Source organism: Clupea harengus, chromosome 11 (genome assembly GCF_900700415.2).
Source record: "Clupea harengus chromosome 11, Ch_v2.0.2, whole genome shotgun sequence".
In the NCBI taxonomy this organism is placed as follows: Eukaryota; Metazoa; Chordata; class Actinopteri; order Clupeiformes; family Clupeidae; genus Clupea; species Clupea harengus.
Window position 1 is genome coordinate 22,361,886 of NC_045162.1, and position 25,007 is coordinate 22,386,892.

General features: G+C 43.6%; 2 protein-coding genes, 1 long non-coding RNA gene and 3 other non-coding genes across 6 annotated transcripts; 4 read left to right on the forward strand and 2 right to left on the reverse strand.

The window, feature by feature from the left end:
• Positions 1 to 683: 683 nt before the first annotated feature.
• Positions 684 to 12,839, reverse strand: ice1 (KIAA0947-like (H. sapiens)). Its single transcript, XM_012833478.3, is given in 21 exon segments — positions 684 to 1,318; positions 2,188 to 2,286; positions 2,419 to 2,519; positions 2,912 to 3,102; positions 3,226 to 3,386; positions 4,743 to 4,911; positions 5,410 to 7,146; positions 7,149 to 8,099; positions 8,427 to 8,662; positions 9,119 to 9,196; positions 9,596 to 9,724; positions 9,887 to 9,922; positions 10,104 to 10,140; positions 10,296 to 10,378; positions 10,486 to 10,523; positions 10,939 to 11,006; positions 11,155 to 11,266; positions 11,686 to 11,704; positions 11,986 to 12,020; positions 12,271 to 12,329; positions 12,589 to 12,839. Coding segments are annotated over 21 exon segments (4,611 nt in total). The 5' UTR covers positions 12,679 to 12,839; the 3' UTR covers positions 684 to 1,136.
• Positions 12,840 to 13,061: 222 nt separating this feature from the next.
• pycr3 (pyrroline-5-carboxylate reductase 3) lies at positions 13,062 to 14,341 on the forward strand. Its single transcript, XM_012833500.3, has one exon. It carries the CDS (start codon positions 13,180 to 13,182, stop codon positions 13,999 to 14,001), a length of 822 nt encoding a protein of 273 aa, XP_012688954.2. The 5' UTR covers positions 13,062 to 13,179; the 3' UTR covers positions 14,002 to 14,341.
• Positions 14,342 to 14,852: 511 nt separating this feature from the next.
• On the forward strand, positions 14,853 to 14,924 carry trnaa-ugc. Its single transcript has one exon. It is a non-coding gene; the product is annotated as a tRNA-Ala (tRNA).
• Positions 14,925 to 15,331: 407 nt separating this feature from the next.
• On the forward strand, positions 15,332 to 15,403 carry trnaa-ugc. The gene has a single exon. It is a non-coding gene; the product is annotated as a tRNA-Ala (tRNA).
• A 1,630-nt stretch (positions 15,404 to 17,033) lies between these two features.
• On the forward strand, positions 17,034 to 17,105 carry trnaa-ugc. The gene has a single exon. It is a non-coding gene; the product is annotated as a tRNA-Ala (tRNA).
• Positions 17,106 to 20,355: 3,250 nt separating this feature from the next.
• Positions 20,356 to 21,533, reverse strand: LOC122133258. Its single transcript, XR_006152654.1, has 3 exons — positions 21,348 to 21,533; positions 21,100 to 21,167; positions 20,356 to 20,488 (listed from the first exon to the last, which is right to left on the reverse strand). It is a non-coding gene; the product is annotated as an uncharacterized LOC122133258 (long non-coding RNA).
• Between the last annotated feature and the right edge of the window lie 3,474 nt (positions 21,534 to 25,007).

Consider the following 25,007-nt stretch of genomic DNA (forward strand, 5'->3'; position numbering starts at 1 on the left):
TATCCAGAAAACTCCTGGAACCCACTGGGACCTGAATGGTACCCTGATGTACCACATGCCTTTCTCTATGCACTGCCGTAACTCCTTGGGTCGCCCATTCTCACTCCACACTGAACTAGGTTGAGGACTTACAAAAAACATGGAATCAATGCTGGTTTGAAGCATTGATACTCAGAGCGCTGGCTTCAAGCGAAAAAGGGTCCATCAGAAATAGTGGCTGACAGCACATCCGATGGTATGACAATAGCTCCACCTGCAGGTAAAAAACTATGTATTACAGCCATTGCCTGACGACTATTTCGGCCCCGAAAAAGGCCCTGAAAGAGGTCCTACAGGGGCGGTTCCGGCAGTCGAAACACGCATTAACAAGCCGGCCCCCCGCACAAATGACTCAAGAGTTCCTGCGGTGGTACAGTGCCTAATTATGCTACAACGTGATACTAATATGAAGATGTGATAGGGAATATCAGGATTTAATGAGGAAATGAATAGGACGTTGAGATTGCAGTCCTTAAATGAAATAAAAAGTATGAAAACAAGAAATAAAAAGTACCTCATCTTCAATACAGGCTTCTGGGATTTTCAAACATGATAAACTGTTCACAGGGAAATGCATTGCAATGGCTCTCTCTGCTGGTAAAAGTGAAACTACAGTTTACACCACTGGGAGGGCATGAAAATGATAACTTTAAAGATGCTGCAGGGCATTAACATTTATTTAATGCTTATCATTTCAGAGAACTTTTTCCTTCTTCACCCCATCAAGTAGGACTTGGCACACCGATCCACAGTACAAAGCAGTTAGAAATTTTATTATGGGAAGTTGGACATCTCCTTGTTACTTCACTACAGTGACCCAGGTTTTGAATTTAATTTACACAAATAAGGTTCTTCTCAGTATATTTACAAAAGACAACTTTACAAAAGACATATTTACAAAGACAAAGTTTCGGACCCCGCATTAGATCATGAAGGAATCCAGGTTCCCAGCCGAGCATGCTTAAAAACAGAACCAAAAAAAAACTAAAAAAACAGAACAAACTTCAACATGAAAATGCTCTAAAGTCCGAGGTGCTATGAAAGGGGTTATTGAAAGTCTGTGAATATGTGTGTGTGTGTGTGTGTGTGTGTGTGTCTCAGGGCGAGACCTTCCTGCTGAGTGAGGAGATCTGTGTGAGGCAGCTTGTGATCCCGGGGGGCACGCCCTCTGACGCCTCCCCACGCCATTCCGCCAGTGCCACCAGTGCTTCTTTGGGGTTGCTAGGCGACAGGTCGTATATGGCATAGGCCGCTGCTAACTGCACTTCCCATGGCACTCCTAGCAACAGGAAGAGCACAAAGACAAGATAACAGGATGAACATGAAACTCTGGATTATAATTTCTTGTTTATGTAGCACTTACCACACCTACAAATACTAACTGCCTTTACAGTAATACAAGTCTAAATAACAACAGGACAGAAAAGAGAAAAACAATTCAAAGTAAAGGCAAATGCAACTTGTACAGTAAACTCACTCAGTTAAGAGATTAGTGTTGACATACTCCTCCTACTGTTTCTAGTCATTTTCTACAAAAAACTGAAACTACAGAAACATTCTACATTTTCTTTAATTATTGAGGTAAACAGACACAGGTCTATATCTATAGGGATCAGTTATTGAGGTAAACAGACACAGGTCTATCTCTGTAGGGTTCCTTTCCATGTTGTCAGACACTGGCGAAAACAAGCGGTTTACTTTGGCGCAGATGCTTACCCCATGGGATTCCACTGACTAGTTGTTTTGCAGTCGCCAGTTATAGCGCTCTTTTATCAATACTGGACCCATTTAGATTGTTAAGGGTCCTTAGGAAAGATCTAATAATAGGGTCCAGGTTAAAAAAAATCCTAATGTTTCCCTTTAAGAGATTAGTATTGACAAACTCCTCATATGTCTGCCTCCACTCGCTAGAGGTCTCTGATGATGGGTGTACTGCAGATCGATGTTTATAATGGACAGCAAGTTGGCTCCAGGACTAGAGAAATCCAGCAGGCTTTAAAATAACCCTGCTCATACATGTGGCGTGTTAGCCTATCATGTTACAGGAATCTGGCTTTGCGAATGAACTAACACTGTTCAATACTTCTGGCTATATTAACCAGCCCATTTCAGTTCCAGGTGATGAGTTACAGAGGCGGGCACACACACCTTCTGATTGTGCTTGTCTGCCAAACATGTTGATGACTGTGGCAATCTTGCAGACCGCCGTAGAGTATTTCTCCTTTATGCCCTGCTGCCCCAGTCTCCCTGGAACAGAAAATGACAAACAAAACAGCACAGTTGATGCAGGGAGTCTGTAGATTAAACCAACCCAACCCAACCCAACCCAGCAGAGCAGAGCAGAGCAGAGCAGCCACGCATGGTGCTTCCCTGACTTACCAATCAGTTTGAGAACAGTGGCTACGGTCACGTCCTGGATTGGGCCCTTCTGTGACCGGGACTGGGTCACCCAGGCATTCATTATGGGCCAAAGCTCCTTCCTATAGAAGAACAACGACAAGAAGAAGAGTATGAGGAAGGAGGGTAAGATGTCTGTTTATATAGCGCATGCCTTTCAATCCATCAATCAGCAACAAATCATAGAACTGCTTAACAGTGTAACACTGCGGGGGGGCACTGTGGCGAAGCAGTAGCCCCGACAATATATGGGCTTGAACGCCCACGGGGACATGGGTTCGAATCCGACCCGCTGTCATTTCCCGATCCCACTCCCCACCTCTTCTCTCCATCTCATTTCCTGTCCAAAACCTTTACTGTCCTATCTGAATAAAGGCAAAAAGCCCCAAAAAAAAAATCTTAATTTTTTATTTTTTTTTAAAACCAGTGTAACACTGCGAGATGTTCTAAATGGATGTTTCACAAGCTCCTGTACCGGATGACGTTGTCATGCGTCCACATCCACTTCTGATAGGCACACAGGAGGTCAAGAGTGAAGATGTATTCCCACGAGGCAGAGCAAAGGTCGTAACCATGGCGACTGTGTTGCTGAAACTGCATTTCCCCCCTTGTCCGTAGTGTCCACAGTGTGCTACTGATCAGCTTAGGTATGCCACAGGGTGGGTTCTGGAAAGCAGTTGAAAAAAGTTTTTTTAAATACAGATAATGCAGAGCGTAGCCTAATTTGTTTTTGTTCCGTCAAAAGCAGGGGTTGTTTTTCAGTAGGCAAGACAAATTCGTGTTACTGACCGTGTCCCAATGGAGGTAGGCGGTGAGGCAGCGGAGCACCTCCCCCTCTGCCCTTTTATGGGCGACGGCATGGATGGCTTTGCACAGGCCACTCCCACAAGAGAGGAGGCTGGGCCATGAGGTCACCATGAAGAGGATGAGTTTGGCAGCGTCCTGGAAGTCTGCTCGGCCACACATACAGAGACCGGAAAAACAACACAAGTTTCACGATTAACACTCCATCAACACCACAGTGCCAGAGTCCTAACTACATCTCCATCTATGTGCCTATCCGTTTGTAGGAGAGTTTGTCTGTGTGTCCGCCCCTCTGTGTCCCAAGCTTATCCTTAAAAGATACAGTCTGCGATTCTGGCGAAAAGGTTGTTGATATTTTAATTCAACAGCCGTTCAAATGGCACCCATCTCCTCTGTGCTCCTGAAGCAACGCTGGAGGTTTGTTGAGTGCACACATTGAACAGAGAGGGCTTGAGCAGCGTGAGGAGCAGTTTGCATTGTATTAGAATCACGGACTGCACCTTTAAGAAAGTATTTCAGTACCACTCAGCAAGAGCGCTTGGGTATTATTAGGTTAATGTATGTTTCAAAGTTAATGAAATGGCTGCAACATTGGTCCGCTGTGGTTGTTCCTACACGACCCTTCATTGACGTGAACCAGTCTGGAGGAAGCAGAGTTGCTCTAGGTAAGTATCACATCTCAACCACTACCCTACGTCAAACTAATCCCATTTGTACAGAGCCTAATTCACATCATTGTTTTTCCTAATATACTGGTGTAGGAGACGGTTACTCCCTCTGTTTTAAGTATAAGATGCTAGATGCTACAAATGGCTTTGACGGCCTTCCATTGGAATACAGCCTTAAACTGATTATTTCCTTGGAATGCTCAGACTGCCTGGACATCACATTCAGAGTCAGCTATCCTCCTTAGAAAGTCTGGAATGGCCAATTTGACACCTAATAGCTCACTTTGAACAAACCATTACCCTAATCATCATTCTGAACGCCACGCTGTGTATTAACACTGGACACAGTGAGCTGACACCGAATGTCCCAAAATCAGGCACATTTCCCAAAATAAGAGCCATTCAACTCCACATGTCTTGACCCTAAGTACTCCCCATACTTCAGAGACATACTGTACCTCAACACATCTCCTAATGAAGATATTACTGCTTTTCCCTTGCCTGCCTGCCAGAGAGCATAGTACAGTAGTGAGAAAATGGAGTACTGCTGCAAGGACACATTCAGACATGTACAGAGTTATTCTTAAGGGTTTCACATCAACTACGGTTTCTCTGTATCTCTTCATCCCCTCCTTCCTAATGATACAAAATAAATTACACAACATTATATATAACCTATAGCCTACAAACACATTATATATAGGCTACATGTACATATTTATAAAACATGCACATGCACAAACACGCAGCAATGTGTCCAGCTCAGGGAAACAGGAAGAACACACTTAGTAGGATAGATGCCTTTTGGAATGGACTTTTCTATTGACAACTGACCTTCTTTCAGGAGACTGTAGGCCAGGGTGTTTGCCTTGAGCCGATCCTTGTTCTGGCGGCACAGTGCAGTATAGACTCGACAGAGGCTCTGGAGGTGATCCCCACCCAAGGTCGTCCGCTCTGCCTTCAGTTGAGCCAAAATGGCCGACAGGAAGTCCTCCGTCAAAGACTGAAAGGGGGCACATCATAAAGCTTGGGTATGTACGTACTTCAGATGATTTTTTTTCTACTGACAGCTGAAAAGGGCCATTTTTTCACATCTCAATTCATTTCGCCATTCACACAGACATCTGTAGCCAGTGACATTCATCTGTTCTTATCCATGGCACAAGGTACCTGAACAAGAATAATTTCGGCATGACGCCCACAAATAAAGAGATGGACATTTTCAAACACAAGCATACCGTCTCTGGACATGAAGTAATCAGCTGTGAAAACTTGAAATGCACAGACAACTGAGATTAAAATAGTTGGCTGAATTTTGGTTTTCTGCATACAATAAACACATTTACTTTAATTTCCCTATTTATAGGTGTGTTCCTCTAGCTAAATTATTAGAATTGATACAGTATTACTGCCCAAAAGCACATACCAGGTAAGATAACACTTTAAAAGCTCCAAAGTGCCCTTCCTTCTGTTAACATAACAGAGTGTGATTGTTACTAACCTTATGCTTCGTGCAGAAATCGGAAACCACCTCCTTCTCTTCATCTCTTAGTATGGGAACTAATGAGATCCTTTTGATGGATACGTGACTTTTAACCACTACCAGCAAATCAAAGCAAGAGCTTCCTATTGTTGTCAGTGCCTGAGAGATTATACATTCTTTGCTGCTCTCTGTATTGTCCACCTGAACAATCGTCTCGTTCTTTACGATGTGTAAGCCGTTTCGGGTCTGCGGATCTTTAGATTCCCTGCCGCCTTGTGGGAGCTCCATGGCGAGGTCTGACGGCGGCCTTGTGTTAACGGGAACAGGCGAGCCACCTAACCGTAACTTTTTGGCACTCTTTGGCAAAAGCACGTTGTTCCCGGCCCTCTTCCCTGTCTGCTGGGTTTTGGTGAAGGCTGTCGCCACCGAGTTGAAGCCGGATGACATGTGACTGCCGGCGGTCTGCGGGGGCGTGCTGGGCTCCGGCACGGGCCTGGCGAGGCTGACGTTCCCGCGCAGGATGTTGAGCGTGCGAGCCTGAGCCGACAGCTCTGGGTACATGGAGTCCAGCATCTGCATGGAGTTCTCTTGTGCCGGGGCGGCGGCGGGAGACATGGGGTTCAGCGTGGACACGGGGTGCCTGCAGGGGACCGGCACGGCATGTTTGGGGGTGGCCGAGCCGAACTGCAGGGGAGAGGGCACGCCTTTGCAGGGGGAGGGGGTGGTGGTGGCGGGGGAGAAGGAAATCTTCTGGGGGCCATTCCGGAGTGCTGTGTTGGCGGAGAGCATAGCAGCGGGGTGGTCAGAGCAATCCTGTGTCGAGCGGGCCATCACGTGTCCAGACGCGGGTCTCGATGGGTGGTCCAGTCTCACGGACTTGGGAGGGGTCCCCAACAGAGGGAGGAGTAGAGGGGGGAGAGGGGGGCCCATCATCGAGCGAATGCTCTGAAGAGATTCTGCGAGAGACATCATGGGAACCGGCCGAGGGGACTCCCCCAGGCCTTTGACCCTAGTGTAGCTGCCCCCTTCTTCTAATGGAGGATCAGAGGCTCCAAATCCATTGGTATGGACGGCACCATCTGCAAAGGGCCTGAGTGTGGAAGTGCCATTGGTGAGAACAGGCCTGTTTGGAGTTTCAATTCTAGGCACACAGGAGTTGTCCCTTTGCATGTGTCTGGAGGATTGGTCTTGCATTCGCTGACGTAGCTTTGGCGTCTGCTGTTCCACCTCAGGCTGCGTGTCTTCTTGGCTTTCTAGAGCCGAAGGAGCATTAAGGCCATTTGTTAAGGCATCTCCTATCCTCGAACATGACTGATCAATGCTTCTATTTTGCTCTGTCATAATGTCAGAACGGGTTTCCACATCACCCTGAGCCATGGGACTTGGAGTTGGCGTTTTAATGTCTGTGCTACCTGGAAGATCCTTTGAGGGTTTGGACTTTGATTCCTCCTTCTCCGAGGAGCCGTTAATGCTTCCAGCGGACTGCTGGGTCTCCTTTCGCGAGTGGGCCACGCGGACCTTGCGCTGGAGACCAAGGTAGTCCAGGTCCTCGGAGGACTCGGTGTCCACACACCCATCCTCTGAGGGTTTCTGCCCACCACCTTCACACGCCTCCTTAGACACATCTGCGTTTCTGATCTCATCAGAGGGTGCCTGATGCTGGCCATTCTGCAGCTCTGCTCTCGAAGCTGAATTCACGACGTCATCAATATGATTGTGGGGATTCTGCTTCCGTCCTCTTAATCCAGAATTCATAGGGTCACGATGATTCTCATCATGTCCATTCTGTCCCCCCCAGAAGACACCATATTCACGACATCATTATGGTTCTGATCATGAGCGTTCTGTACCCCATTCAACGACTCTGACCTCAGGGCCACACCAGTGCATCTCTTACCGATCTCCATAATCTGATCTTTGACTTGAGGTTTCAGAGTTTTGGCGTCAAAGTCTGTCAAAGAAGGTTTTAAAGGTGACATTTGCTCCTCGTGCAGCCCACCATTGCACATCATCATCACCACCTCTTTATCCTTTACACTCTCAAGTGTAGCAGGGCTATTTTTCAGAGGACTGGGTTCAGCTTCAGTGTTATCCACTTTGGCCTCTGAGAGTCCGTCCCCATTTGCAACATCTAACCCAGAGCTATGATGTGGGTCTGTAGGCGGCTCAACAACACCATCACTGTGAGCGCCTTCACTGTGAGCGCCTTCCAGTCTGTTTTTGTTCCTACATGACAAGCTGTCCACAGGAGAGGGGTCCCACTCCATGTCAGCAATGAGGTCACTGCACACCTCAGCTGAAGGCATCACCTCATCCCTCTCCAGCTCTGACTCCTTGACCTCATCAACGGCTGCCTTCTCTTCCCCGCATCCTTCATTCTTACCAGGAAACTCGAACGTCGCTGGCGTGGGGGCCGGACTCCGTTTGCTCTTTCCGTTCTTGGAAATATGGAGGCGGACGGCTTCTCCTTTCCGGTCTGTGGTTTGATCTTGGGCGGTTTGATCTTGTGTGGCCGTGGGGGAAGACTGCTGGAACTTCACCTCAGGGGGGGACTCGGGGGAGCAGACATGACCGCTCCCCTTCAGGCCGTTCGAGAGAAGCAGCACCGATGCCGCCATCGCCGCCGCCGCCTCCTTCATGTCTTCCTCCTTGAATGTGTGGAGTTCTTCCGCCTCATCTGATAACTGCAAGTCTTCATCCACACCACTCTGTAAATGGGAAACACAAACAGATTTTGGCAGAATGTCAAAACACAAGCAAGTATAAACAAAACACCCCCCATTTAGGAGACCACAGTGGGATTATTAACTCTCAGTGCCTCTCTGTTTTCCCATTATGTAAAAACAAAAAACAGCAAGGTGTTTGGCCTTGGACCTTGCTATGCTCTACCCTAAAAGGTTTTCTCTAAATACTCAAATGATTTCAGTTAATCCGGAAATCAGTAGCAGAGTCACAACCACATAAATGAGTAAAGGATTACATTTACAATAACATTTGTATTAAATTAAAGTTCACTGGAGGGGGTGAGAGCTTACCCTCTGATCAACAGGGCTGTGCACAGGTGAGAGTAGAGGCGGCAGCAATCTGAACAAGTCCAAAATCTCATCCGCTGACAAAAGGCTTTCCTTACGGAGGGCGGGTGGCCTGAAAGAAGATCTTGGCAAAGTGGCAGGAGACGGACGCACGGGTGACATATGAAGACGTTCCTTGGATACTGGAACAATAGACCGACTTAATGATGGCACCAGTGGAGAGCGACACATCAAGGATCCTGATGTACAGAAAAAGAGAAAGGACATAAATCATATTTAATATTGCTGGAATATACTGGAGAGAACATTTTCATAATACAGAACTTCTTAGGTAGCCTCAGGTCTTATTCATATTGCTAAACTTCATGTGACTCATTTGGTAAAGAAAGGGCTGACTACATCAAGGGATGGGTTCAATACCCAGGGAGCCCACATACTGATAGAAATATATATATATATATATATATATATAAAATATATAAGTATTATTATATATATGAGTATAACAAACAAGTATATTTGAACATTGCTGTACATTGCTTTGGAATAACAAATACATGTAAATGAATAACTGTAATACATTTCTCTGTGACAAACAAACAAGTAGCGGTACAGCTAAAGATGCCAGAAAGCAGCTGAATCTCAAAATGAGAATGAAAATGTATGAGATGTGTGGATGAGGATTCAGAACTCACCAGGTAGGAGGGGTGTTTCGGAGAGTGACTGTGGCTGCACGCTGTGCCAAAGGCCTGCTACCAGATGTCTGATTTTCCCTGCGGAAAAAAGGAGGCTTTAATGAAATGCACAACCACTGCAGGACCTCTACAGGCTCAAAATAACATGGGCTACGGTGGCTCTGGAGTGCAAAACACAAAAACAAAAAGAAAACATGAAAACAAACAATTGCAACAAATGATGACGTAATGATTTCTGTAATGGTTTTGCTGCATTTGCACCTCAGGGCTGCTCGCTTTTGTTTTTCTGTTTTGCACTTCAGGGCTGCAAGTTTTTGTTTTGAGTAGTTTCCTTTTGTTTTTGTGTTTTGCCCTCCAGTGCCACCATATGAAACCGTGCAAAGACACAAGCAACAAAATGCAGTGTGACCGACCCAAAGACATGGCCTATGGTGATTGGTGATGTGATGGTCATTGTATGATGATTGGACAGCTTACCTAGATCCATCAGGCTCTCTTCTGTAGGGTCAGTCTGCACCACTGCACTGCTCTTATGTATGGCGTTCGTCTGCACAGCTGTGCTGCTCCTCTCCGCCACGTCTGTCTGTACCACTGTGCTGCATAGCTCTGTTGGAATAAAAGAATCCAAACTCAATGTGTGTATTTACGTATATTGCCAAAGTCTCAGAGGTCCATCAGCATGACAGGTGAGTATGACAAGTAAGCAGTCAACGGTCATCTAAAAAGTCAGTCAATACTCATCTTAGACAACAAGGCTGCCGGTCTTACCTTTCCTTTCTGTTTGCACTCCAGTGTTCATCTTTTCTGTTGGAATGAAAGGTGTTAAATTAATATTACAAATAAAAGTCTTTTCACTCAATTAATGGCCTATGTACATTACTGAAACATGAGCACTTAAACACCCTTAGGAAGAGCTCTTGTTAAAATCATGACAATCTTCTACTTCCATCAATAATAGTTTCTTCCACATCAGAATGTATCTTACCTTTATTTGCTTCTTTTTCCAGTTTGTCCAGCTTTTCCTGTAGAAAGAGTGAATTAATGAGTGAATAAGTACATTTCGACTGTGCTTTTTCAAAAACGCCCAAAGTGTTTTGCATAATCACGGGGGAACTCATCTCACCAGCAACATTGTTCACTAAAGCACTTGTGACCGATTGCACAGGAGCAGACTTACTTGTGTTTTCTGCAGTTTACCCTCCAAGGCTTTATTTTCTTTCTGGAGCAAGGTTACTTCAGTGCTTTGCTTGAGATTTGAGTCTGGACAAATACAAACATTTCATAAATACAAATTCTGTATGTAATAGATTAAATCAGTGATTATATGAACAGTAGGTAACATGTAGGCAAACTTATGAAGAACCAACCTTGCAGAATTTTAAGTTGAAAAATGATCCGGTCCTTCCTGAAAAATATATATTTTTGAAAATATACATAAATTATTAAGGCAAGTATTGAACAATCCTGCCCTACAGTCTTGGCTAGCAGAGGTAGAGAGAGAGGTGGAGAGAGAGAGGTGAAGAGAGAGAGAGAGATAAAGAGAGCGCAAGATACAGTGGAAGAGAGACACAAAAGAGAAAAAGACTGGTGCCAATCATAGGACATCTGATTACCCATTTAAAACAACTAGATTGTCAACATCACATGCAAATCACTAGTAAACTGAACATCATGTTCAGATAAAGCTGAACTAAAACGTCAAGCATCACAAAAATCCAACTGTCCTTGACAGGCCAGTTCTACTGTGTGTACATGTGAAAGGGGCTGTGTGTGGCCTTAGCGCAAGTTAACACTAAGCGGCTTCTGAAATGCTAACTCACAAAGTCGGGGCCTCAGGGTCCCTGCTCCTCAGGTCTGCCGCACCATCGCGGCATCGCTTCAGAAAGCCCTATTTCAAAGACAAAGACCATTAGCAAGTGGTCCACAGGTGTGATGTTAAACTTGGAAAGTGATTGTTCCAAATGAATACATTTTTACAAAGTCGGTTTTCGATACAGAATGTTTTAAAATGACTTTACATTTATAACGGAACGCACCTTTGTTCTCTGCAGTTCCTCTTGCATACACACATTGTCCTTGTGTAGGCTGTCAAAAGGAGCCATGTTTAGGAGCAACTCATCTAGATGACTGTGTAGTTCAGTATTTTCCCTGCAAGTAAGATGATTCAATACATCAAGTTAAATTCTCCGGCATAACAAGTTTGTACAACAAACTTCAACAAACATAAATATGCAAATTAGCTGCCTAATATAACCAATACATCTATCATTTACCATGACGCCGAATTAGGCTGAAGAATATTCTATGTTTCAGTGTTTTACACTTCTTTGCCATACATCTAAAGGATGATTAGTCCTGATGAAATTTGGCAGTCATGATGACAGACATTTAGCATACATAAGCGTCCACAGACATACAGAAACATCAATTCATCGTGGTCTAGAAATCATTTTTCAATTTTTTCCAACAAAGAATCAAGGATAGGTCACATCCTTTGTCAAATACGCAGCACTGTCAAATACGGCATTTAGTCTTCAACTGATGAATGATGAGAACATTTCATTTACCTCTGCGTTTTCTGAAGCTGTATTAAAGAGTCAAGGGTAACATTTCGGCATAATGATATGCAGCACATCACACACACATAAACACTCACATACAACTACAGCCATTACACGGCTTTATAATGCATTAAACACATTTTCTCTGAAAATGCAGCCAAAGGAATTGTGACAACTGTGGGAGCCTGGAGAGATGTCTGCAGCCTACTGCTGATATAATGTCTAACTGATGCCTCTTTCAGCAAACAAAATGTAAATGAAACAGCAGTAACATAATAACAAATAAAGGCATGTGAAAAAGGATATCATCGCATTTCTCTTTGAACTCGTTCAGAATTTTACTGTGGAAGGAAAAGACAACAGACCAATGTTACAATCACAGTCTGATGAGGACCGCCACTCAAAGAGAATTTTCATCAAACATTAATACATCACACACAAAACACCAACACTGCCATATGCATCATATCACATAAAAAATATATCACTTTGAGGCTAATATGCAATCCTAACGTATCAGCGACCAATCAGCTGAATACAAATGCAAAGAAACACAATGAAGGTTATGTTGACAGTTATAGAACAACTCACTCCGTTTCGATTATCTTCTGTTTGAGTGCCAAAAACGAGGTCATGTATTCGTGCAGCGTCTGAGAACGAAAACACAACGTCTGAGAACAAACAAAACACCCTGTGCAACTTCAAGGATCACTTCAGATAGCGTTAGCATGCTAGCTACAGCGAACTCAATATTTAAGGTGTTACTTGTTCATGTTAGGGACCGTATCACCATACCGGTAACAGCGACTTATGGTACACATGACCAACCAAATAGCAAGTTACTATATTCATTTGCCGACTATAATAACGCAATAAGGTCACTAGCCACTGTCAGTAATGTGATTTCACCTCATTCAACACAGCGCAGTTTTGACAAGTTCCAGCCGTTCCGTCCGGAGCAACTCCAGCAGTTTTCGCCTGATTCTCTCCGGGCATCATGGTACCAACTTAAAGACACCCCAGGACTTGAAAAATGTGAAATAACAGGCAAAAACATGAATAATAGCCCAAACACCACAAACTAAAACTTCTTCAAAAGCATGGGGCACAAAACGGATTTACGATGTTTGCCTGGGGTCCAAAATAAGGACCTTAGGTGTCCATTACAAAGCCGGTTTTAAACTCTCCAAAAACTAAATATGTGAGTGCTCCTGTATCTCTTATATTTCCTTTTAGAATGTACTAAGACATATTATGTGACACAGAATATACTGTAGGATTAAGCAGCATTTAACAAACGAATCGGACAATGTCGCCAGTCAGGCAAACCATGAACTACTAGTAGCTGAATTAAGGACGCCTTTATTGTACGTCATTACTTCTTTCAAAATCGTCGCACAACCACGAGCACACTGATGACCAGTCTAGCAGTCTACCAGCAGACCAGTCTAGCAGCAGAAAAAAGTCTTTTTGATTGAAGACACGCGCAGAACAACTAGGATGGCGTCTGACTTATCTCAGCTCAAGATTGGTTTCATTGGTGCGGGAAATATGTCCTATGGCATACTTAAGGGAATCCTCAAGTCAGGTGACATAAGCGCTGCAAATGTCACAGTGAGTGCACCATCAATTAACAACTTCCCTAGATTCCAGGAGATGGGTGTGCATGTCGTGCACAGTAATGTGGCCGCTGTATCTGGGGCTCAGTTGGTCTTTCTAGCGGTGAAGCCCCACTTCATCCGTACTGTTGTCAATGAAGTCTTGCCACATTTAACAGAGCGACACACCATCGTCTCAGTAGCTGCTGGTGTCACTCTGGAGACTCTCGAGCAACTCTTGCCGGCTGGAGTTGAAACTGTGCGCTTAATGCCGAACCTACCCTGCGTGCTCCAGGAGGGGGCGCTGCTGTTCGCTAGGGGGTCATGCGCCACACCGGAGACGGCCTCCATGCTGAAGCACCTGCTGTCTGCATGTGGTTCTGTGGAGGAGGGACCAGAGAGCTGGATCGACATTCACACGGGTCTGAGTGGCAGCGGAGTGGCGTTCGTATACCTGTTTGCTGAGGCGATGGCAGAAGGGGCCGTGAAGATGGGTATGCCCAGTGCGCTCGCTCAGCGCATCGCTGCACAGACCATGCTGGGTGCGGGCCGCATGCTGAGGGACTCGGGGAAACCGGCGGCGGTGTTGCGAGGAGAGGTGTGCACGCCAGGCGGCACCACGATCTATGGCCTTCACGCCCTGGAGAAAGGGGGAGTGAGATCGGCCGCTATGTCCGCTGTGGAAGCTGCCACTGAGAGGGCACGAGAACTTGGCCGAAAGTAATGTCATGAACTCATAGAACTCAATCACACACATATCCTGCAGAATTAAGCATTGCTAGGTGTGTAGTTCACAATAAATGAACGTTTACGTTTAAAACAAGACTGTTGACATCCATACTAAAACCTACATCTTTCTAACAAAAACAAAAATGTTTTGAAAATCAAAAGAATGTTCCACCCTCTAACTGGATGGTGAACGTGCATGCTCCCTTACAACTTATGCTGAAATGTCAGAAACCAGAAGCGACAAAAGGTAAAAAGTGAACTCCCATGAAAATAACATTTTAATATACACCTGAGAATTGTACTTCAGAAAAAGTAATAAAATCCTTTGAGATGAATAGATGGCACTCATTGCATCTAAACATTTGTGTTGCCTTTGTACACTAAGCCTAAAAAAATGTTTCAATATATTGACCTTGCAGTACAAACGTTCCCATAAAAATGTAATTCCTGTCAAATTACATGGAAAAATGGGATTAAAGTCGAGGATCAGAACTTCATTCCATTCAGGCAATGGCACATTGGTCACTTGAGGTGTGTACCTGGGCTAAACCTCATCTGCAATGAAACTTCCTTGATTGATTTCGTTCACGAAATGTGCTTAACAATTGGATCAAGTAATCCTCATGAATAATATTTAGCTAATCTGAAGGTAATGTAGACCAGTTTATTTACCCTGATACATATGCATTGCTGTCTCATCGTCTTGCTATGACAAAAGTCTTATTTGTCCAGGTTAGGCTTTCAGAGGTAACTATTCGATGTAACTACAAATCTAACTACTTTTGTCTTTGGTTGCTTTCATGCGAAATTGATGTGGTGACAAATATGCTATGGCACAATGCGAAGGGGGATGTAGCTCAGTGGTAGAGCGCATGCTTTGCATGTATGAGGCCCCGGGTTCAATCCCTGGCATCTCCATTGGCTGCTTTTGAGGTCCAACTGGCATTGACCGCTCACATCTTAAGACAGGCGAGTCTTCAAAAATAGAAGATGGAAATGGCAGTGGCTTTCACTGAAGTGAAGATACAAAGACCTTCTGAAGGGCACAGACGTGTACCACCTCCCCTGTTCAAAGGTGTTCCGATCATGAATATTGGGTGGAGCTATTCTATCACTTCAAGATACCTACCTTACCTACGACACCTAACTGGAATTTTAATCAGTTTCTAAACTCCATCTGTTAATTTTCCATATGTTGACCTGGAGACGCAGAAAAGGACATTCGCCATCAAACTAAAACAGGACATTTTATTTAACTCCTCAGTATTGATGCGAGCGGCAATGGAGGTATGGGAGAATTTAGTAAGGAGAACCTGTTTGTTACAGGGGATGTAGCTCAGTGGTAGAGCGCATGCTTTGCATGTATGAGGCCCCGGGTTCAATCCCCGGCATCTCCATTGGCTGCTTTTGAGGTCAAACTGGCATTGACCGCTCACATCTTAAGACAGGCAGGTCTTCAAAAATAGAAGATGGAAATGGCAGTGGCTTTCACTGAAGTGAAGATACAAAGACCTTCTGAAGGGCACAGACGTGTACCACCTCCCCTGTTCGAAGGTGTTCCAATCATGAATGTTGGATGGAGCTACTATCACCTCAAGGTATGTACCCTACCTACAACACCTAACTGTAACTTCAATCACAATTTCTAAACTCTGAGTTTGAAACTTTTTAACAGATGAAAAGTTCATGGAGTTGCTCAGGATGGGAGGCATGGAGCTTGTAAAACTTTGTGGTGTTGAATGAGACATCATGCTATTGATTACAGATTCATGTGAGAGACCACAGTTTGTCAGGCTGAAAGACTGCCTCTCCGAGACTGTGGTCTGCAGCACCGGCGCTCCACAGGGGACTGTGCTCTCACCAGTCCTGTTCACCCTGTACACGTCTGACTTCACCTACAACATGGAGTCATGCCACATCCAGAAGTTCTCTGATGACTCTGCTATTGTGGGATGTATCAGGGATGGACAGCAGGGTGAGTACAGGAGCCTGGTGGATAAGTTTGTGCAGTGGTGTAAGCATAACCACCTGCAGCTGAACACCACTAAGACCAAGGAGATGGTGGTGGACTTTAGGAGGTTTCAGCCTCCTCTGCTGCCAGTCTCCATCGAGGGGGTCAGTGTGGAGGTGGTCAACACCTGCAAATACTTAATAAGGAGATCATCTGGACAATAAACTGGACTGGTCAGACAACTTTGATGCAATCTACAAGAAGGGTCAGAGCCGGCTCTACTTCCTGAGGAGGTTGAGGTCCTTCAATGTCTGCAACAAACTCTACAGAACTCTTAACAGACAGAGGAGCATATTCAGTGGCAGACTCCTGTCACTGTCATACTCATCGGACAGGCTGAGGAGGTCCTTTGTCCCCAGGGCCATTCAGCTTTATAACGCCACGCAGAAGGGGAGGGAGGGTGGGGTGGTCTTCCCTGCATGAGTCTACCTCAGTCTGCCCACCCCTTCTCTTCTCATCTCATCTCACTGTCCATCCCTTTACTGGCTTTACTGGCTATACTAGCCCCTTGCACAGACTTAACCACTTATATCTCTTTGCACTATCCAAACACACACAAGCACAAGAACACGATCTTTGCACTATCTACACAAGCACAAGAACACTATCTTTTTGCGCTATCCACACTAGAAGCACAAGTACACTTTCCTCCTGGGCATCTACATCTACACTGTCACAATCAATACATATTGTACTATAGGGTCAGACCCATTCTTGTATCTGTAAACTCCCCACTCCTTGTAAACATGTTCTCCCTATGTGTATGTGCTTGATGTATGTATGTCTGTGAGTTGTATAAGTGTATAAGCTACTGGATGACCTACATTTCCCTCTGGATTAATAAAGTATCCATCTCTATATATAAAACAATGTCAAATATAATAATATAACCATGTGATATTATTGCCCACTAAAATGGGCACTCGTACTAAAATAGGACATTTTATTTAACTGCTCAGTATTGAGACGAGTGGCAATGGAGGCACGAACCGAGATAGGACAAACTGGTTGGTACAGGGGATGTAGCTCAGTGGTAGAGCGCATGCTTTGCATGTATGAGGCCCCGGGTTCAATCCCCGGCATCTCCAATGGCTGGTTTTGAGGTCCACCTGGGAATGACCGCTCACATCTTAGGACAGGGGAGTCTTCTAACATAGAAGATGAAAATGGCGGTAGATTTCAACACTTACCAGTGACAATGACCATCTGAAGGGCACAGACGTGTACCACCTCCCCTGTTCCTGTTCAATGGTGTTCGAATCATGAATGGGAGGAGTTATAGTATCACTTCAAGATATGTACCTCACCTATGACACCTAACTGGAATTTGAATCACAGTTTCTAAACTCCATCTGAAACTTTTTAACAGATGAAAAGTTCATGGAGGAGTTGCTCAGGATGGGAGGCATGGAGCTTGTTAAACTTTGTGGTGTTGAATGAGACATCATGATATTGATCTCTACAGATTTATGTGATATATAATACCATGTAAAATATAATAATATAACCATGTGATATTATTGCCCACTAATGGATAATCTGTAATAATAATTCTCAACATGTTGACCTGGAGCTGCAGAAAAGGACATTCTCCCTCAAACTAAAAAAGGACATTTTATTTAACTGCTTACATTTACATTTACATTTAGTAATTTAGCAGACGCTTTTGTCCAAAGTGACGTACAAGGGAGAGAACAGTCAAGCTACGAACAATAGAGACCTAGTGTAACAATAAATACTATTTTACATAAGAATTAGTAAAAAGTGCAGGAATGTAACTGCACATTTATTTTTTGTAACAATATGGAGAGAAATGTCTGGTTTCTGTGGGCTGGTTAGAATGTCCTGCATTCTTTAAGGCTGAAAACAAACAAACAGAAACAATATCATTAACATAAAGAATGTAATATAAGTCAAAGTAATAAAAAAATTATTTGTAATTTCAGGCTGCTTATACTGGCAGAAACTTACCAACAAAGATGAGTTGATGAATTTAAGGATTAAAAGCCCTTAGCACTGACACGGTCAGCAGTCTGTTGAACAGAAAATCAACATAGCAATACATCCCAAACATCTACATTTGTTTTCTATACAAGTGGTTTATAGCCTACATTAGTTCAGTAAGACTTGTGTGATATGTGTTACCTCAGCTGCAATGGGGAGTCTGGAGAGACCAGCCAAAGGTGGACAAGGCTGCATAATGCCTTTGCCCAGTTCACTTGCGCATACTGTATGAAGAACAAACAAGACAACAATGAAAACATTTTGCTCTAGTTGCAGGAATATGATATGATGACGGCCTCTTTGCCTTTGAATGTGAACCATCATGAAAGTTTAAAACAAAGCACCCAATTCTAAGACTGACCTTTGGCTGGGTGGAATGTACTCCCTGTCATGTCCACATGAGGCAGCAGGGCCAACATGGTTGGTGGAGGAACAGACACCCGAGGCTTAGTGATGTTTCTACCCGTGTTCATCACATCAATATATCTGTTCCAGGTTCCTGGTGAACAAGACCACTGATGTCATTAGCGTGCTGTAAATCACTATGCCAAACTTACTAATCAAGAGGTTTTCAGCAGGGCTGGGTAATGTGCTAATAATAACACTAAAGAGAAGAAGAAGAATTTCACCAATTTACCTGGACAAAGACAAGTCGTTTTCAAACCCTTTTCAAACTATAATTACAGATCACTGAATGTAAAGCTCTAAAAAGGTCTGATGAAGGACCATAAACACGACAAAGTTACAACCAATTTACTGCATGCAGTGCCACTGCTCTCTAGTGAAGTACAGCATAGCTCTCAGTCTGCGAGATCACTCAATTTAAATATCAAACTGACTCAACAGTCAGGTGTTGTTAGTAGCACACTGTAGATAAACTCGCCTGCTCTTTTCCGGAACATGTTAGCCGGTGGTCCATTGGTTGGGGGTCCACTAGCTGGGCCTCCACTTCCTATTTTACTGCCACTGAGGGGGATCAATGGAAGGCTCATGGGTGGTGGTGGAACGGCTTTAGTCTTTGGAGTAAAACAAAATCGATAAGCGGATCTTGTCTATTTAAGAAACTGTATTTCATTCTATAATCCATGGGTACTATTCAGGGGCGGAAATCCCATTTCATTGTAGGGGGGGACAATAGTTTTTGCCATCTATCACATGCGGATGACCCCGCAACGAAGTTTTGCCATCTTTTTCACATGCAGGGACGTAATAACTCGTGTTTAAAATACACAGAGGAACACAAATGTCTGGCAAGGCAAAATGTCCGGCCGATTTTGGAATCCTTGCCGGATTAATTTTTTTAGGTCTCGAATAGAGGACATGTCCGGGTAAAACTGTATTTACAACGACAGTTGGGGGGGACAACTTTATGGTAGGGGGGGACACGTTCACAATCTCCGCCAATGGTACTATTTGATTTTCATTTCACACTTAAATGTGGTTGTTTCTTGTTAATCTGCATTTCATGGGTTGAAAATGGTTCAAAACGCCATCTACTGGTTGAAATCAGACCTGAGCCTAACTAGGCCAATGCTGATGTAGAGTTGACCGACTGGTACACATCTACGTCATGAAATGTATATTTTAACGCCCTGATTGAGGCTCATGATTCACAGGAATTTACGCCCTCCCCCTTTTCAAAATGATGCAGTGGATGGAGCTAGGCTCAGAGCTGAGGGCGAACTGACACTTTAAAACTGTAATAAAAGATCAGTGGCACAGAAATGGTTGTCTGAATATTCCTGATACTCATTTAAGAGGTTACCTCTTCCTCTGGTTCATTGTGATCCACCCATCGCTGCTTAGACTCGTCCCAAAGAATCTGTAAGAATACATATTTATGTGAAAGATGTTTTTAACATCTTTTTTGTATCATTATTTTACCTGATTTTATTTAACCCAAATCAGATTCCTTACAGATTTGTTTGTGTCATCAGGAAGGTGAATCTCTTTCTTCCTAGGAAACATCCACCCTAACCAGCTCCTATAAAATCTCTGTGGAAAATACATCAAATCACTTACATTCAGAAGCACAATCTATAGTAAATGCATTACCTAATAACACCTACTTATAAAAATGAATTACTGACAGAACTATGTTATTCTGTACCTTAAATACAGAATTTAAATCAAATCAACACTAAACAAAACAGCACAGAAAAAAATCATGTAGTCTTAAAATGTCTGTAAAACACAACATTTGGGTCTTCTTCAGTTTCTGCATCCAAACCTTATAGGATGGTGCACCATTCTTGGTGGAAACAACCCTCTCTGTAGAGGCCCCTGCCTTCATGTTGCCAGGACTGACAGGATCTTGCTTCACAGTCTCCACCAGCAGCATGTCACTGAGTGTTGCTGTGACAACATTGGTGACTGGTTCCACAACCTCTTCCTCTATCAGAGGCTGTAGATGGAGAGCCTCCGTGGTAGCAACAGCAGTTGGTTTGGTGCCACTCATCACCTCCTGCTGAGAGGAGGCAGGTGTGACATGTTGGATTTGTTCAAAGGGCAATCATTTAAATAACTACTAATGTAAAATTATTGATTGATATATGTCTGTATAGTACACATTATTTGACATTTGTCACATGAATGTGTTCAAGAAGGGGCAATGGAAAGGAGGGACTTCAGCCCCCTTCATTCACTACACTAATACAGAGTAAGCCCTCCGGGGGTCAGGATTGTTAAATGCCTATGTCAAGCCATTAAACATCATCCAGTGGTTGTTGGTGAGATGAGTTTGGGAAATAAAATGTAGCTTCAGGTTATGCAGCAAACGGTTTCCTGGTTGCTATGTTTGTTTAGTTGCTATGCTAGCTATCTAGCTAGTTAGCTAAGGAAACGTTAAATTAACCTTAAACGGTTTAAATAGGAGAATTCCATTTGCATGAAATGATACCTAGGATCATTTCTAAATCCTTGATATACTTCTGAGCAGAGACGAGGGTCAGTTTCAGGATCGAGGTTATGGCTTGAGGTTAATCTTTTTCAACATTATTACTTCCTCAATTATGAAAATCTAGCCCGGTGATGACCTATTTGCTGTATTGACTTGTTTTGATAGCATTACAATAATACCTCAGCTAGAGTGGAAAATGCAGATGTCATTTCATCATCAGAGGGTCTCCCTTTTTCTGCAGCTCCATCTGAATACGTAAATCAGAAAAACACTATAGATTCTCTTGCCATTTTCAAATTGCATGTCTTTTTCTCAGCCATATTTATTTTCGCCAAATGATTACTTGACAGATACTAGTGGGGGGGGGGGGGGGGGGGACTCTGAGGGAAACCTCAGGAAAGTCTGTTTTTGCAGTCTTATGACTGACCTTGGTCTTCAACCAGGTTGGCTATGGCCTGGATGGCAGCCTGAAGGCTGGTGGCCTCTGTGGCATCAACCAGATCTTTCTGAGAAGACGTAGGAGGGATGGTGTCACTCTTTGCCTCCTGTTAAGAGGATTCAGAATCAAGGTTATGGCTTGAGGCCAAACATTATTAGATTGTCATATTTCATATATACAAATCCAACCTTGTTATGTATATTTGATGTGTTGACAACTTTGGTTAACATTTAAGTAAATATTACCTGAATTGGAGCAAATATTGAAGTTGAGGTTGCATCCTCATTGGTTTTGCTCTTTTCTCCAACCTCTGCATGCGATAAACACAGATTATTCACTCCAGATTTTCATCTCATTGGCAAAAAGCATGGTTTTGAAAAAAGCCATTTCTCTTTTTGCCAAGTGATGATTACTTGACGGGTCTCTGTTGAAAAAATGCACCTCAGAGAGTTCGATCTTTAGGACTATGTTCATATTTTGTGTGACTGACCTTGGTCTTCCTTGAGGTCGGGTATGGCCATTGGTGCCATGAGGTCCCACATGTTGGCAGGGGCAGCTGACACCTCAGGCTTCGATGTATTCAACACGTCGACATACCTCCTCCCGGGTCCTGCTGGAGAAAACACGATCAGTGCTGATTTCAGAGGCCTGCTGTTAATCACTAAACATCCCATAATAACCTACAGCTGACTCTGGAATAGATCCACATCCGATCTGGGCCACAGTGAGCAGCTACTGGGAGTCTCACTCCAACATGATGGTTTGGGAGACACCTTTATGACATAAAAACAAAGACCCTTACCATTCAGTCTGTAGCTCCCAACATATGGCCGTTCCACTTGGGACTGAGGCGGGATGGGAATTGGGGCAGCCACCGTGTCCCCCTCCACTGCGAGATACTGATCCAGACTCTCATGTTGTTGTTCTGCCTGAGTAATGTCCTTGGCAGCATGAACCACCTCCTGTCGAGAGGATGGGCGCTCCAGGTTGTGGCTGCTTGCAAGCTCGTCAGTAGTCACCATTGGCAGTGGGTAAGGTGATTGGTCACCACCGGGAGACGTGCCAAAATGAATGGCTTTCTCTGCGTCCTCTCCGTCAGCATGATTCTGGATTGTCAGCGGTTGCAAGTGGTCAGCCTCAATATCAACTACGGGGGAGTCCAGTAGCCTGCTGGGCTCAGAGTCACTTGTCACCTGTGGAGAGGATGCAGGATGGAGGTTACGGCATGAGGTCAGTCTTTTAAAATATTATATTAATTAATTAAAGTATACAATCCAGTCTGGTTATGTGTATTTGGTGTGTGTTGACTACCTGAGCTGGAAGACAGATTGTACGTGTGCTAAGTTGTGAAAGTGACCCACTCAACGAGCTTCTGGAGAGTGAGAAGCTACTGCACTCACTGAACGCATCCAGATGGACACTCTTGGATAGTGGACGAGATTCGATGTTACAATCAAAACAGAATCAATTATATATATACAGTATAATATATCTGTTCATATTTAAAGACTAGATCATTGCTTTGCCTAATACATATACACAGTCATACACTTTATTAAAACAATTACTTTGAGTGGCAGATGAAAGACACAAGCTTGACTGTACAATTCTTACATTTCTTTTACACACTCACTGTTACAATTTCTGTAAAACTTTGGTTAATATGTTTTAAGCGACCGAGGCACAAAGGCAAAGTACGACGGTTAATCCATTAATAATGGCGGTAACTAAGAAGTCATACCTTGAAGTCCGGTGGACCCTCTACTGTTCCTAGTAGAACAAGGGGAAGTCTGTGGGGGAAGGAAAACCATGAATAGAGCAATAATGACAGCCTGGACATAAACCACATATAAATGTCGTTACTCTGTTTCTCACCTTTGCTCAGGATCCAGGAACACTTGAAATGCCACTTTAGATTGTGCGACCAGCAGGATTTGAGCTGCCATATAGCAAAAATGGGCTTTTTCAACCATGCCCTTAGATGCTGATGAAAGAAATGGCACAAGCACAATCAGTATTGTTTATGATGGCAGTTGCTACACTGAAGTAGAGGTAGACATTTTTAAAGATAATATACTGCATTAGGACGAGCAAGTATGTATTAGTAACTGTTTATATTTACCCAAGCTGTCTCCCATCATTCTTATACTTCTGATCCGAAGATTGCTTGGATCAGACTTCGCTGACAAAATCATGGCCAGATGAGCATGCCAGTTGATAAACGCTTCACCGCCACAATGCTGGAAGAGAAACAGTTTCAAATGAAACATTGTCAGATATGATTGGCACATAAACACACGTCCATCTTAAACAGGAAATACATACCTTGGCAACATCTGGAACTCTTCCAGACATTAGCTGGTACAAGGTCTTTAGGGGATCACCCTCCTCCAATGAATTGGCAAATCTAATAGTGGAATCATTTATAACATACAATGTATACACAATTCCATGTCTAATTATGACAGAATTTGTAATACATTTGTAATGTAATTACTTATAATTGTATGAGCAGTTATGTGAAGCCAATGTGAAAGTAATAGATAATGTAGGAATCCTTTTCTCACCTGGTTATAACTGCATCCAGTGCTGCTGTAGTGCCCATCTTGCTTGCCAGCAGAAAGGCATGGCCCCACAGCCCCTCCTGTGTGGAGTGATCCAGTGCCTCCTGTCAGGAATCCCAGAAACACACAACTCATTTCCCCCTTTCCATTGACAGCTTACATGTACTAAATCATCAATATAACATGCTAACTAGCAAATACATGAAATGTATTAAACCATATTTGTTATATAATATGTAATAATTAGAAGAAACTTTACCTTTGTCTTGCCAGTAATGAGCAATTCCCTGATGGTATCTGTGGCACTAAAATCATCAGGTGTTGTGGTATCTGAGATAGCCTCCAGACTTGGGGTTTCCTTAGTCCTAAGCTTTGGAATGACATCACTAATGTCTACCAAATCATAGACTGTAGTTTCAGCCTCCTGTCTAAGCCTTGATGTCTCTTTACAGTGCAGGAGCTCAGCAATATCGCTGCCCATAACATGCTGTAGAAAACAAATTAATATGTAAGCTGCATAATATCAGATAAGTAAAACATGCAAATGTTGGCCTAAACCCAACATGTGCATACCAATGGACCACGTTAAATGATATGATCAGGCAATCACTCACTCCATTCATTTGGCAGAGAAGAGCCACAAGCTGCCAGCTCAGGTATGCTGAGCAGCGGTCCTCCACACTGAGGTCTCTGAGGCACTCCAAGGACTTCCCCTTCAAGAAGGCCATGACCTCACTCTTGTGAGGGCCATTACTGTCATGGACAATATATAATTAAGGAGGGCCACTGCTGTCCACTTAAGTACTAAAATGTTAATAAATGCTCATTTTGAAATGATTTAGGTAGATGTTAATGGAGAATAAATCATGGTGTGGTGTTATAAGTGACTTACTTGTCTTGACATCCCAGAAAACCCTGGAAATCATTTAAGTCCATCTGCAGAGTGTCCAAGGAGTAATAATGACAACGTTAAAATGTACTGCACCACCAGCATAACATCAAGACTGAAAATATGATGTGATATGCTTTAAGAGTGGCCCAAGTATCTTATGTATCTTATGACAGTATTCGTGCCTATAACTGA